Below are 12920 nucleotides of genomic sequence, written 5' to 3' on the forward strand. Positions count from 1 at the left end.
CGAGCACAGCGCAGAATGCTCAATGAGGTTAAGAAGAATCCTAGAGTGTCAGCTAAAGACTTACAGAAATCTCTGGAACGTGATACCATCTCTGTTGACGAGTCTACAATACATAAAACACTAAACAAGAATGGTGTTCATGGGAGGACACTGCGGAAGAAGCCACTGCAGTCCAAAAAAAAACATTGTTGCACATCTGAAGTTCGCAAAAGAGCACCTGGATGTTGCAAAATATTCTGTGGACAGATTAAACTAAAGTTGAGTTGTTTGGAAGGAACACACAACACTATGTGTGGAGAAAGAAAAGGCACAGCACACCAACATCAAAACCTCATCCCAACTGTAAAGTATGGTGGAGGGAGCATCATGGTTTGGAGCTGCTTTGCTGCCTCAGCATCTGTAGAGCTTGCTATCATCGAAGGAAAAATTAATTCCCAAGTTCATCAAGACCTTTTGTCCGCCAATTGAAGCTCAACAGAAGTTGGGTGATGAAACAGGACAACGACCCAAAACACAGTAAATCAATAACAGAATGGCTTCAATAGAAGAAAATACACCTTCTGGAGTGGCACAGTCAGAGTCCTGACCTCAACTTGATTGAGATGCTGTGGCAGGACCTCAGGAAAGCGGTTCACACCAGACAGCCAAAGAATATTGCTGTACTGAAACAGTTTTGTAAAGAGGAATGGTCCAAAATTCCTCCTGACCGTTGTGCAGGTCTGATCCGCAACTACAGAAAACATTGGTTGAGGTTATTGCTGCCAAAGGAGGGTCATCCAGTTATTAAATCCAAGGGTTCACATACTTTTTCCACCCTGCATTGTGAATTTTTACACAGTGTGTTCAATAAAGACATAAAAACGTATAATTGTTTGTGTGTTATTAGTTAAAGCACACTGTTTTTCTATTGTTGTGACTTAGATAAAGATCAGATCACATTGTATGACCAATTTACGCAGAAATCCAGGTAATTCCAAAGGGTTTCTTGCCACTGTAGAAGGTGATTGAGTGAATGATTTGTTGTGGGAGTTGTGTTATGTCTCAATAGTCAACATTAGCTCACTCCTCATCCATTGTCCCCTCCTTATCTATTCTCACCCCACTTACAGAGGCCAGTAACAGCAGCCATGAGTCCAGGGTGGGTCTGGCCAGGGATAAGGAGAGGAGGGCCGTGGTCCCTCTGGCAGTGGTCTCCACCCTCACCTTCATGGGACTCATCATCCTGGTGGGCATCCTCATCTACTGGAGGTAAGACCAGGAGGAGCAGGTGGAGAAGGAGGAAGAGAAGGAGGATGCTTATTATTAGATCCATAATGATTATTATTAGATCCATAATGATTGTTATTAGATCCAATTATGATGATGAATATCGTTTCCGCACTGACCCCTCTGACCCTAAGCATCATCTCTATAATCGGACAGCTAAGCTACAGAACATGAACAACAGCTTCCTTTCTGCATTGATAGGCTCCACACACACTGGCACCAGTAAGCCTCATGCCTCCCAATGGAACAGCTGTGTGGAACTGCCCCAGGGCTGATACCTGTCATATTGTTATTCATCTGTCGCCGAGGATTGGGTCTGGTTGGTCCCCAGACATCAGTTGGCACGGGTGGAGTGAAGCGGGAGGTGGCGTATGCGAAGGGTGGAGGGGGTTGACCTTAACAACCTCATATTTGTCTGTCTCACTGGGAGGCCTAATCTTCTGTGACACGAGCCCAATCTCCTTCTCACTCTCACACACTACCCCATGACACATCCAATATCTTCACTACGGTTTGATGTCTGGCTTTTCACATGAGCTTTGCTGTGTTTGGGTAGGTTCACTTACACATAACTGCCAGCATTCAGAGTTGCACGTCTCCAGGTATAAAGACATTTTGCCCATACTGTGAGATCATAGAAAAATACTACTTTTCCCTGTGGCGGCAAACTGACCGGTCGGACAGTAAAATAACCAACTTCTGCAATCCAATCAAGCACACACTTTCAAAAATGTAAACACTTTGACTGTACATTTCTCATCCACTGGGCTGGAGACGTGACATATTGTTCATGCTTTCTGCCCTGTTATTGTATTTTCATGTTAAGCCGTAGTAATCTTGGAGCTGCTAAGGGATTAAATCTGAGAGATGTACCTCACTCAGAGTGTAGAGCGTTGAGCTTGGGGCTCGGGGTCGTCCAGTGGTTGAGGAACAGGGCCTCGGTGGAGTAGTAGGGGGAAAGGGCCTCCACCTCATTATGTCCGACATGAAGGCGTCGTGTCAGCATCTTGTAAAACGAGTGGCGCGAGGCTAAATTGCGGTAATCCCTTCCGTGTCGCATCCTTGTACTTCCCCTGGTGACACGATGTTCATTTGGCCACCCCATAGCTGTGCACTTGGGTTTAGCAAAGTGGGGACGTCTTTTAGAAACGCAAACATGTTATCTACTGGGGACATCTCTTTGCTGTTTTTCCGTCCAGAGTAATCTGTGTGGTGATGTCCATTTTTGGTTTATCTGAACACAGGCTCATCAAAAAGAAATGCATGCGTGATCCTGTTAAAAACTTGTCAGAGATTAGAAGGATTTTTTTTCTTCTTCCTGTGTTACGGACAGATTACCATGTGTTCGCCAACATCTGTGGTTGTCTTCGTATCTTAAAAAACACAGCAAAAGTGTTTTTTAGGCCTTTCTTGTCTCTGAGCGTGATCTTTTTACGTCTCAAAAATATATCTACAGTTATTGTCTTTTTATGATATTTTACTCAATCATAATACCAATATTATTATTGTCTTTGTCACAATTTTTTTGAAAATTTTTCACCAAATGAGAACAAAGCATACAAATACCTCTTTTGTGTTAGATGAGATGGAAAAAAGCGATATATTTTTTTGGACCAAAAGTAAAAAATCAATGTCAATAGGTCACGGAGACAAATATAAAGCTTTTTTCCATCTCATCTAATACAAGTGTATTGTTTATTAACTTATATCATCGTACATATGTTTCCACAGAAAGTGTTTCCAGACTGCCCATTTCTACATAGAGGAAAACACATCGCCCAGAGTCATATCTGTTCCACCCACACCGTTGCTTACAGCTACAGGTAACCATCCTGAGACAAGCACACTCTCACGCAACACACACACACACAGAGATAAAAGTGCTAACAAGCACAGAGCCATGGAGACAGTTATCCTCTCCATCTGTCCATGCGCTACATTTTCATCAAGCCTACCTCTGTCATTAACACCACCTCACTCAACATCTGCTTCTGACAAGAGTATGGCGTTTCAAACGTTCATTCTGATCAAGGACTTTTGTTGATCATCTCAATACCTTTGCTCTCTGCCTTTCAGATGAACATGAAGCCCTTACGGTGAAGCAGTTTGTCAAGCACGTGACAGAGCTCCACCACACCAACGCATTCTCCCGGGAGTTTGAGGTGTGCTGTCACATTCTGTAACCTTTGCTCCCTCAGATCACAGGATATAGTTTATGACAAAAACAAAACTAGTATTTATTGGTTACGTGTTTCAAGTCAGCTGTCTACCTGTTTTTTTAGTTAATGCTGTTGTGTGTGTATCCATCTTGCGAAATTGTTACGTGACGTTTGCGATGTTACACGGTGGCTGTCATTATTTTAAGGTCAGCATGCAGAAACCTTATGGGGCGGTAGGCTATGCACTGTGATGGCCATTCAAACTCACACTCTCTCTCATGCTACATGCTACAGGCCCAGATTCCTCTGAGGAGCCATGTCTGCTGTCCTTACCATTGAGACTTACAAACGTATCATAATCTACACTGCATTCATGGATGTTGATGTTTCTCTGGCTCAGGTTAAGATAGGTTTAACTGGATATTTACCATTGCTTACCATGTTAAATACAGCTTGGCATTTTATCCGTGCTGTGTAAATGCATACATGTGTAACTGTTGTCAATAACACAAAAATAAGTTTGTAAGTCAAAGCTAATATAAGGACATTAACATGGTACATGGAGTGAATCTGAAAGCCGCTTTCGATGCCTTGTTTATTGCATGAACAGTGTCTTTAAGTTGAGATTTGCCCATAAACCGTTTTCTTGTTATTTATTTTGACTTTTTTGCTCACCTTGTGTCATGACATTACATTGCTGTGCTTTTTGCATTCTTACCCCCCCTCCATTAGATATTGAAAGAATGTTACGAGGTAAGCTGTGTCACCCTTTTCTCTTTTGATTCGATTATTTCTGTAGATGTTTGTCACATTTCCAGCTGCCCATGTTGACGTTTTTGTCATGCATGATAACACACTTTTGTTTGGCTGCGTAGTAATGGAGGATGGTGGGATGTTAGGGGTGGAGTGATGAAGGTCATGTGTTTTTCTAGGAGGTGCAGGTGTGCACGGTGGACCTGGGTATCACCACAGATGGCTCCAACCATCCAGACAACAAGACCAAGAACCGATACATCAATATCCTGGCCTGTAAGTCAAACATGCACCTTCAAACACATGTACACACACATACATTATTGAATGCACCCAGCTTATCTCTTTCCTCCTCTACTCCTAGATGACCACAGCCGAGTAAGACTCTCAACCCAGGCTGACAAAGACGGGAAGAGTGGAGATTACATTAACGCAAACTACGTTGACGTAATACATTTTTGTTGCATTTCTATCTGCACAATAACATCAGATGTTAGCAGTGTTATGAGGGCAAATGTCTTGTTGACGTGTCAGTAGCTAATCTGTTGTTCACTCTCTTTCTCTTTACCGTCCCCTGCCGCCCTTCCCTCCTCAGGGTTTCAACAAGTCCAGGGCCTACATCGCGGCCCAGGGCCCTCTCAAGTCCAGCACCGAGGACTTCTGGAGGATGGTGTGGGAGCAGAACGTGGGCATCATCATCATGATTACCAACCTGGTGGAGAAGGGACGGGTGAGAGACCGGGGCCACCTATACGCTTATACATATTTAGTAATAGTTTATAAATAGTTTATTCATGCTTATTCATGAGTATACGAAAGTGTTTCGTTGTGTCTCTCAGAGGAAGTGTGACCAGTACTGGCCCCTGGAGAGCCAGGATGAGTACGGTGGTTTCCTGGTGACAGTGAAGAGCAGCAAGGTTCTGGCCCACTACACCGAGAGAACATTCACCCTCAGGAACACCAAGGTCCAAAAGGTTAGAGGTCACACAATTTACATCACATTTACTTCTCATTCACCATGAATAGTTTCACCTCTACTTCCTAACATATATTATCTACTTTGGTTGCACCTACCCTACAAGTCAGTTGAAGCACTACGTCATTACAACTTTCGTTTCTGAACATTTCGTATGGAACTCACGAATCCCAAGTGTCAAAGTGACAGACAAAGTCCCATCCTGTTCACCACTTCCTGTTTCCTCCCACCAACCCCAGGGTTCACTGAAGGGGCGGATTAACGAGCGGACCGTGACACAGTACCACTACACCCAGTGGCCAGACATGGGCGTGCCTGAGTACACACTCCCTGTGCTCACCTTCGTCCAGAAGTCCTCCAAAGCCAGGACAGATGACATGGGGCCTGTCGTAGTGCACTGCAGGTAGGAAGCCATAGATTTGCAAAATGTATAGAATAGCTTTGAGGTCAATACCGTTTTTCCCCACTGAAATTACTAATTCAATTCAGTCAATTAAAAATGGCTCATCTTCTATATGTGAATGATTGAATTTAGGAAGTCAATTTACATTCGGATTGGCATAGGAATAGAATGGACATGGTCCTCCATTAAATGCAATCTCTTAACATGCATTCTGTGGCTGCTTTCACCTAGTCCAGCTGAGAAGGTCAACAATTATTTCATAGAGAACTAGAGTGAACTCAAAATACCAGGATTCACAATCTAAAAAAGAACCTTCCTCTATCCAAGTACTTCACAATTCTCTATTGAAATGTGGCTCTTAAATGTAAACTAAATTGTGTACCTCTGTGTTTCCAGTGCGGGCGTAGGCAGGACTGGCACCTACATAGTGTTGGATAGCATGCTGAAGCAGATCAAAGAAGAGGGCACGGTCAACATCATGGGTTTCCTCAAACACATCCGCACACAGAGGAACCATCTGGTACAGACAGAGGTGAGAGCTCAGCCAGAGGGGGGGTTGCGCTTTTGGGACTTTTCCATTGGTGCCATTGCGCCAGAAAAGCTCAAATAAAGGCTTCTAAAGTATTTTAAAGAATACTTTTTGATCCCAGGTCTGATACCAGCAAGAAAACAGTGAATCTATTATGATCAGTTGTCCTGTTACCTTTCCAGAACTGTATGAATGACAACACCCAACTAAGGCTTTCAACCCCTACTTTCCCTGTGCATTCAGGAGCAGTATGTGTTCATCCACGACGCCCTGGTGGAGGCCATCTTGGGCAAGGAGACGGAGGTTTCCTCCAGCCTCATCCACAGCTACGTCAATGACCTCCTGACCCCAGGGCCCTCCGGCAGGACGCAGCTGGAGAAACATTTTAAGGTAAAGACACATGCTTATAACAGCTTACAACAAGTCATAGAGGAAGTATTTGCGTTACAACAAAATGTACAACTGGCAAACTTTCCATAAGAACTCCAGTAGGACATGAAGGGCAGAACTAAAAGTAAAACATACATTTAAAGGGAAAATTTGTCTATGGGGTTTAAAGACAGTTTTAGTTTTTTCACATCAATTGTCTTTCTTTGTCCTTTGAAAAGAGCAGTTGCAACCGCTGGCACATCATGTTTAAACACTGACAGTTAATCTGGTGCCACTGAGTACGTTTACATGCACACTAGTAAATCAATATTAAACAGATTACGTCAGTAAGCCGAATATGGCATTAAACACCTTACTCTGCTTATCTTAATCGGTCATAATCAAAGTAAGTATACACCTATTAAAACACCTGGTTTTCTGAGCAATCTTTCAAATTATTAGGACATGTAAGCAGCTTAATCGGCGTTCCAGCGGTGTGTTTGATCTGCACGTGTGCTAGCACGAGCCGCGCGAGTGAAGCGTCCATCTTTTGCACGAGTGAAGTGAGTTCGGAAAAACTGAAAGTATGTATCTTAGAAATTTTCACATACAAACTTTAAATATCCGAACTCAGAATCGAATAGGCTTCCCAAAAATAACATGGTTGCTATGGTAGAACATATATTTAGATTGGCGATTTTCTGCATTTATCACAGTCCCATCAGGTAGTCTGATTTCAGATGTGTTTATGTAAACAGGATTATTTGGGAAATCGTTCTTCTTGGAAAACATGTAAATGATTAAATCAAACTATTATATTAATCTGACTATTCAAAATAATCATATTCTGTGCATGTAACCGTAGTCAATGTGATTACAGCTGGTATCCCAGTCCAATGCCAAACAGTGTGACTACTCGGCAGCCCTGAAAGAGTGCAACAGAGAGAAGAACAGAAACTCCTCTTTAATACCCGGTGAGTTCCAGACAGGTTTGTTCATACTTCTCCAGAGGCAGATGAACATGTGGACACCATTTTTATGTTTCTGCGTCCAGTATGATCGAAGTTAGAGGTAGTTTCGTGAGCCATTGCTAACTAGCATTAGCGCGAAACTACCTCAAACTTCCTTCATTCTGGACGCAGAAACATAAAATGTGAAATCCCTTTAACAGTGTGTAGACAATGAGACCTCGCCCGGCCTCAACATTGTCACTTTCAAATGAACATTTAGCAAAATTCCCCACACTTGGACCCCTCAACAAAAACTATTATAAAAATATTTGGGGAAAAAGTTATTTGAAAGCATAAACCTTTGGAACTGTTTTACTCTTGTTTGGTGTAAGCAAATGTGTGTGACAAAATCACTTTAGGTAGATAAGCAGTCATTATGGTTAAGTAATACTGCTTTAATAAAGCTAATCATTGTAGTATTAATATTATACAAAATGACCTTATCTATACCTAATAAGGAAGTTTAACATTGTGTGGCTTTGTCTCCAGTTGAAAGGTCACGGGTGTGTCTGTCTATGGTGGTGGGAGAAACTACATCAGATTACATCAACGCCTCATACCTCACGGTAAGAACCCAACCATTCTACACAAAGGATGTAGCAGTGGAGGCTGCTAACAGGAGGACTGCTCATAATAATGGCTGGCATGGAGTGAATGGAATGGTATCAAACGTATGGTTTTTATGTGTTTGATACCATTCACTCCAGTCCAGTCATAACACTCCATTCCAGCCATCATTTTCAGTAAATTCCACTTTTGGTTACCTGTCTAAATTGTCTGAATGTTTATACCACCTGACAAAATTTTCTACCACTGGTTGTGTTCCTCAGGGGTACCGGCAGAGCACTGAGTTCATCGTGACCCAGAACCCACTGGCCAGCACGGTGACAGACTTCTGGAGGATGATCTGGGATCACAACGCTCAGGTCATCGTCACACTGCCGGGAACACCAAGCCTGGTGGGTATCTATCTGTCCTCCTGGACAAGAAACTGCTGATGTATGCAGGCAGCCATTTTGTGCCTCAAATAGGAAGTCCTTATCACATCTTTCTGTGTTTTCAGGCAGAGGGGGAGGAGCCGTACGTGTACTGGCCCCGCAAGGAGCAGCCAATCAGCTGTGAGGCGTTCACAGTGACCCTGCGGAGCGAGAATCATGTGTGTCTGGCCAACGAGGACATGCTGGTGGTGCAGGACTATGTCCTGGAGGCTACACAGGTGAGCTGAGGGAGATCAGTAAGACCAGGGAGATCAGCTTGATAAGATAAGAGATCAGTCACAATAGCATGATCAGCTACTTAGAATAGACTAACTACATAGAAGAGGACGATCAGCCCAAAAAGAAAAGCCTCATAGAAAAGACCAGTCGCTATGGGCCAGTCGTTATGGACCAGTTGCTAGTGCTCAGCAAATGTTATCACTGTGTCTATACCCCAAAAACATTTAACCACTGTTTATTGTTACACAGAGGGAATATATAGCAACATGAGTATTCCATTTAGGAGTTGTTCTGCTCATATTTCTCTGGATCTTGGCCCATGGTGAAACCAAATGAAGGGTGGAAATGGAATTCAATACACATTCCCCACACATCAATGGAGCACAGCTGTTATTTTTCACACAGTTTTCACTCAACCATCTGTACGTCCAATCACTGGACCACTTTCAACACACATACACACAGGCACACACACACACTCTCTCTCTTTCTCGCACTGTCTCTCTATCGCTCACTCTGTCTTATTGTGTTATTGTCCCCCTCTGGGCCAGGATGACTATGTTCTGGAGGTGAGGCACTACCGGACGCCTCGCTGGCCCAACCCAGACAGCCCCATCAGCAGCACCTTTGAGCTGCTCAGCCTGGTGAGGGAGGAGAGCTCCTCCAAGGAGGGCCCCATGGTTGTCCATGACGAGTAAGACCTATTGATTATTTATCTGTGAAATAAGGTAATGATGTCCACTCTAAACCTTTTTCAAGACCTGGAACCAATGGAATAGTCCCAAAAGTCAAAATCTCACCCATCTGGAACCAGGCAAGCTCAATACCCCTGAATCCCTCTTTTCCTTCTATTTTTTATTTTGGCCACTGGTAATAGATTCAAGACGATCCACTCTGACCTAAGAGGATAAGAAGATATGTCCATATTTCCAATACTCTTAAAATTTCTTGGAACTGAAACCTGCACTGATCCAGGCCTATTGAGACAATCCTGTCTTAATACTCTTGTATGGTGCTCAATCCTTGGTTTTAACCACAGATAATACTGTAAAGGTTCAGTAAATACTTACAAACTGGAGCATAGAGCACTAATCCTGTAACATTTCCCAAATATGTCTTGGAATTAGCCCAAAGTATCAAAAGCTGGCTTAGCCCCTGGCTAATATGACCAGAGATTTTCAGTTTTATAGGCACTTCATGGCGCTGGTCTGATTTTGCAGGGTTGGCGGTGTTACTGCGGGAACCTTCTGTGCCCTGTCTACTCTGGTGTGCCAACTAGAGTTGGAGAGCTCTGTGGACGTGTACCAGGTGGCCAAGATGATCAACCTCATGAGGCCCGGGACCTTCACTGATGTTGTTAGTCAATCTGAATCACTGTCTGATTGTACCTGAGTGATACACATTAGCCATTTTGTGTTAAAACATTCTCCCTTCAACAGCACAGTTTCTCTATTTCTTTCTCATTCAGGAGCAGTACCAGTTCCTGTACAAAGCCATGCTGAGCCTGGTTGGCACACAGGAGGACGAGAGGACGCTCCAGTCCTCTGACAACAACGGAACAGTCCCAGGGGGCCCTGTCAGCACAGCCGAGAGCCTTGAGTCCCTGGTGTAACCATGGCAACGGGGCCCCTAACTTGCCAGTATGGACTCTTGCCTGTCTCACTCTGTTCAGTTTTTAAAGACAGCAGCTTTGCCTTTTTCCCCTCCCTTTATTCTCCTCTTCTGTTCTCCGTCGTTGAATGGCAGTTTCCGGACCGCTGGACATGATACCGCACGACCCTGTAATGTGTGCCTTTGTATATTCATCTTGTACTTCTAACGGCGTTCATACAATTGTAGATTAACTTTACGATGTTTTGTCGATACTGCCGTCTTGAGATGTTTGCTTAACTAACTGTTTTCCCTAAACTTTCGTATTTATTGGCAGTAAGCTATAAAAAAAAGAAGGGAAAATGCAACTTTTACGTTAAACAACATTTTGTTAGCCTATTTCTTGTAGAGTCAATGCATTGAGCAACTCATTCTTCCCATCTAGACAATGTAAATACTATTTTGTTTGTAGCAATGGTGAGCTTTTGAAATCAAAAATGCACATTGGCATGAAATAATAAATCTAATATGTAAATAATATTATAGCAACCAAGACAATGGACCAAATTTCTATTTATACTTCTAGATTTTTATATTTTACTACAGTTTTTTTAGTCAATTTTCAATGTATGGCTGCATTCTAATAACTTAGTCAAAGCATTTTTTTGTATGTTTTAATGTTATAGAAAGTGTTCTGTATTTTGTAATGGACTAAATATGAATCTTGGGGTACTGACACGTTTTAGTTGTACATGAAACTTTGCTGGATGATTAGACATAGGATTAAACAAGTGAAAGAAAACCAAGGAAGAAGCTTTTGGAGTGGTCTGTCCATTTTTTTTAAACTACTGTGAAGGTCAATCTAGACCTGTGGGTGTACAGTACATTAAAGTTAAACTGTTCCATAATTGGTGTAACTTCACATAAAACTGGATTCTAGCACTATACAGCCTAAGGCGTGGGCGGCATCATGCCTTCAGGTCAGGTGCATTGTGAATATACAGTATGTTATTAGTGCCTCAATAGCATTCATCTGACCCCATCAAATTGTTCAGCAGATGTTTGAAATAATTATTATGCATGATCATTTCCAAGTAAGGCAGCTGGGCTAAGCCTTAACAATCAAGCCAAGGTATGAGCTGTCCTCAACAATAATGTAATCGCAATGAAAAGTATAGCAATGAGTGAATGCATTTGCACTGTCCTTGACACTATGCTATTCATAAGATGAACAGATACAAATAAACTATCTAAAATGTAAACTGAGCTTTCAACCAGATAGTTCTTAATGTTAATGGATTTTTTGACAGTATTCACCATGGGCCTGATTCCAACTTAGGAATTTATGCCTTTCCTATGCACACCTTTCCTGCGCACCTCTCAGTATTTGGTATTCAGGCTTACCTTATTCAGTCGTGCAGGTGTGGCTACCTTGCGCTCTCTGAATACATTTCATCCAACTGCTCAAAACCCTCCCACATGCTGGCCAACAGATTTTCTTGTGGAGTTTTCATTCAATTTGGTTTTCAGTATATTGAAAGAACAGATTCTGAATATTAGTAATCAAAGAAAGAAAGACATCTAAATATATGCATGTTCGTCTCCATTTCAGCACCAATTGGTCGATTTAGAAATAATCTTTTAGAATATTTAGGTTCAGGAATGTATTTATGAATCATAAAAAAGAGGTTTGGAGAGCCTTGATGCACAAAAGAAAGAAAACCCATGGTAATGTTGGAATATTAGTGTACATAGAAATGTAATAGGGAAAAGAGTGTACAATAGTAGGCTATACCCTCTATTGCCTGCACTAACCATGGAACTGTGTGATGACACAGCCAAGAATTGCGCCATTCGTCAGGTTCAAACTGATATGGTGTGGTCTGCGCTCCGCTCCATAACAATTTAATTAGCCTACATGTCTTTATTGATATATTATCAACTGTTACTAATGATCCTCAGCAACAACCACACAGCATTTCATACATTTTACGGTGGGAAAGTTATGCTTCAATTTGCTACCATATGACTGGCTTCACATTTGTCTCCAGCGATTATAAGGTAAAACAGATGTAAAACAATTGTAATTTATATTTTAAATTCTCTTATCCAATCAGAGTACTCATTTACCTAGCTCTTATCAGGTTATAAATTACAGTGCATGTGGAATGGTGTTATTTCTATCTGAAAAAAATCAAGTAGATGCCGGTAGGATCACAAGACCTTATTCATGATTTCCTCACACGTTAAGATGGTGGCATTATTTGGGATTTAAGAGGTGCTTTTTTGCTATGTTGCAGAACGGTTTATACTGAACGACACGTTTCCCCAAACGTTCTTGAACAGACAGGTATGTTTGCTCCCATTTGGTGTGGCTTGAAGCAACAAGTGACGTATTTAAAGGGCAGTGGCCATGCTGACAGCGTTCCCCAACACACAGCCCAACCCATCCCTGTTTTTCAACTGGTCGTTCAGTACTGTTTCCTTTCAATTGATCGTTCCAGAATGTAAAAACTTACACCGTATTCTGACCTGGGCTGCGTTCAGTATCTGTAGACACACCTCCGCCACACCTTCATTAGATGTAGCGGGTGAATAGCATTAAGCTTAAATTCAAGGTCAGAATACACAGAAAGAAAAGTGCATAA

At 42.3% G+C, this 12920-nt stretch overlaps 1 protein-coding gene across 7 annotated transcripts in view; it reads left to right on the forward strand.

Annotated features, from left to right (window-relative positions):
• Positions 1-11085, forward strand: part of LOC115197020 (receptor-type tyrosine-protein phosphatase zeta) — a 72832-nt gene extending 61747 nt beyond the window's left edge. For 4 of the 7 annotated variants that reach the window (XM_029758141.1, XM_029758143.1, XM_029758144.1 and 1 more), the window contains 18 exons: positions 1110-1248; positions 2998-3089; positions 3343-3428; positions 4158-4178; positions 4358-4454; positions 4543-4625; positions 4774-4908; positions 5018-5152; positions 5394-5557; positions 5954-6089; positions 6330-6476; positions 7336-7429; positions 7955-8031; positions 8296-8424; positions 8529-8681; positions 9234-9376; positions 9903-10038; positions 10151-11085. In XM_029758141.1, coding sequence (XP_029614001.1) covers positions 1110-1248; positions 2998-3089; positions 3343-3428; positions 4158-4178; positions 4358-4454; positions 4543-4625; positions 4774-4908; positions 5018-5152; positions 5394-5557; positions 5954-6089; positions 6330-6476; positions 7336-7429; positions 7955-8031; positions 8296-8424; positions 8529-8681; positions 9234-9376; positions 9903-10038; positions 10151-10294 — 2111 coding nt within the window. In that variant the 3' untranslated portion in view covers positions 10295-11085. Of the gene's footprint in view, positions 1-1109; positions 1249-2997; positions 3090-3342; positions 3429-4157; positions 4179-4357; positions 4455-4542; positions 4626-4773; positions 4909-5017; positions 5153-5393; positions 5558-5953; positions 6090-6329; positions 6477-6917; positions 7019-7335; positions 7430-7954; positions 8032-8295; positions 8425-8528; positions 8682-9233; positions 9377-9902; positions 10039-10150 lie in introns of those variants that run through there. The other 3 variants (XM_029758142.1, XM_029758145.1, XR_003878951.1) reach the window with 2 other exon arrangements.
• The last annotated feature ends 1835 nt before the right edge of the window (positions 11086-12920 follow it).

The sequence above is a fragment of the Salmo trutta genome, chromosome 7 (assembly GCF_901001165.1).
Source record: "Salmo trutta chromosome 7, fSalTru1.1, whole genome shotgun sequence".
NCBI lineage: Eukaryota > Metazoa > Chordata > Actinopteri > Salmoniformes > Salmonidae > Salmo > Salmo trutta.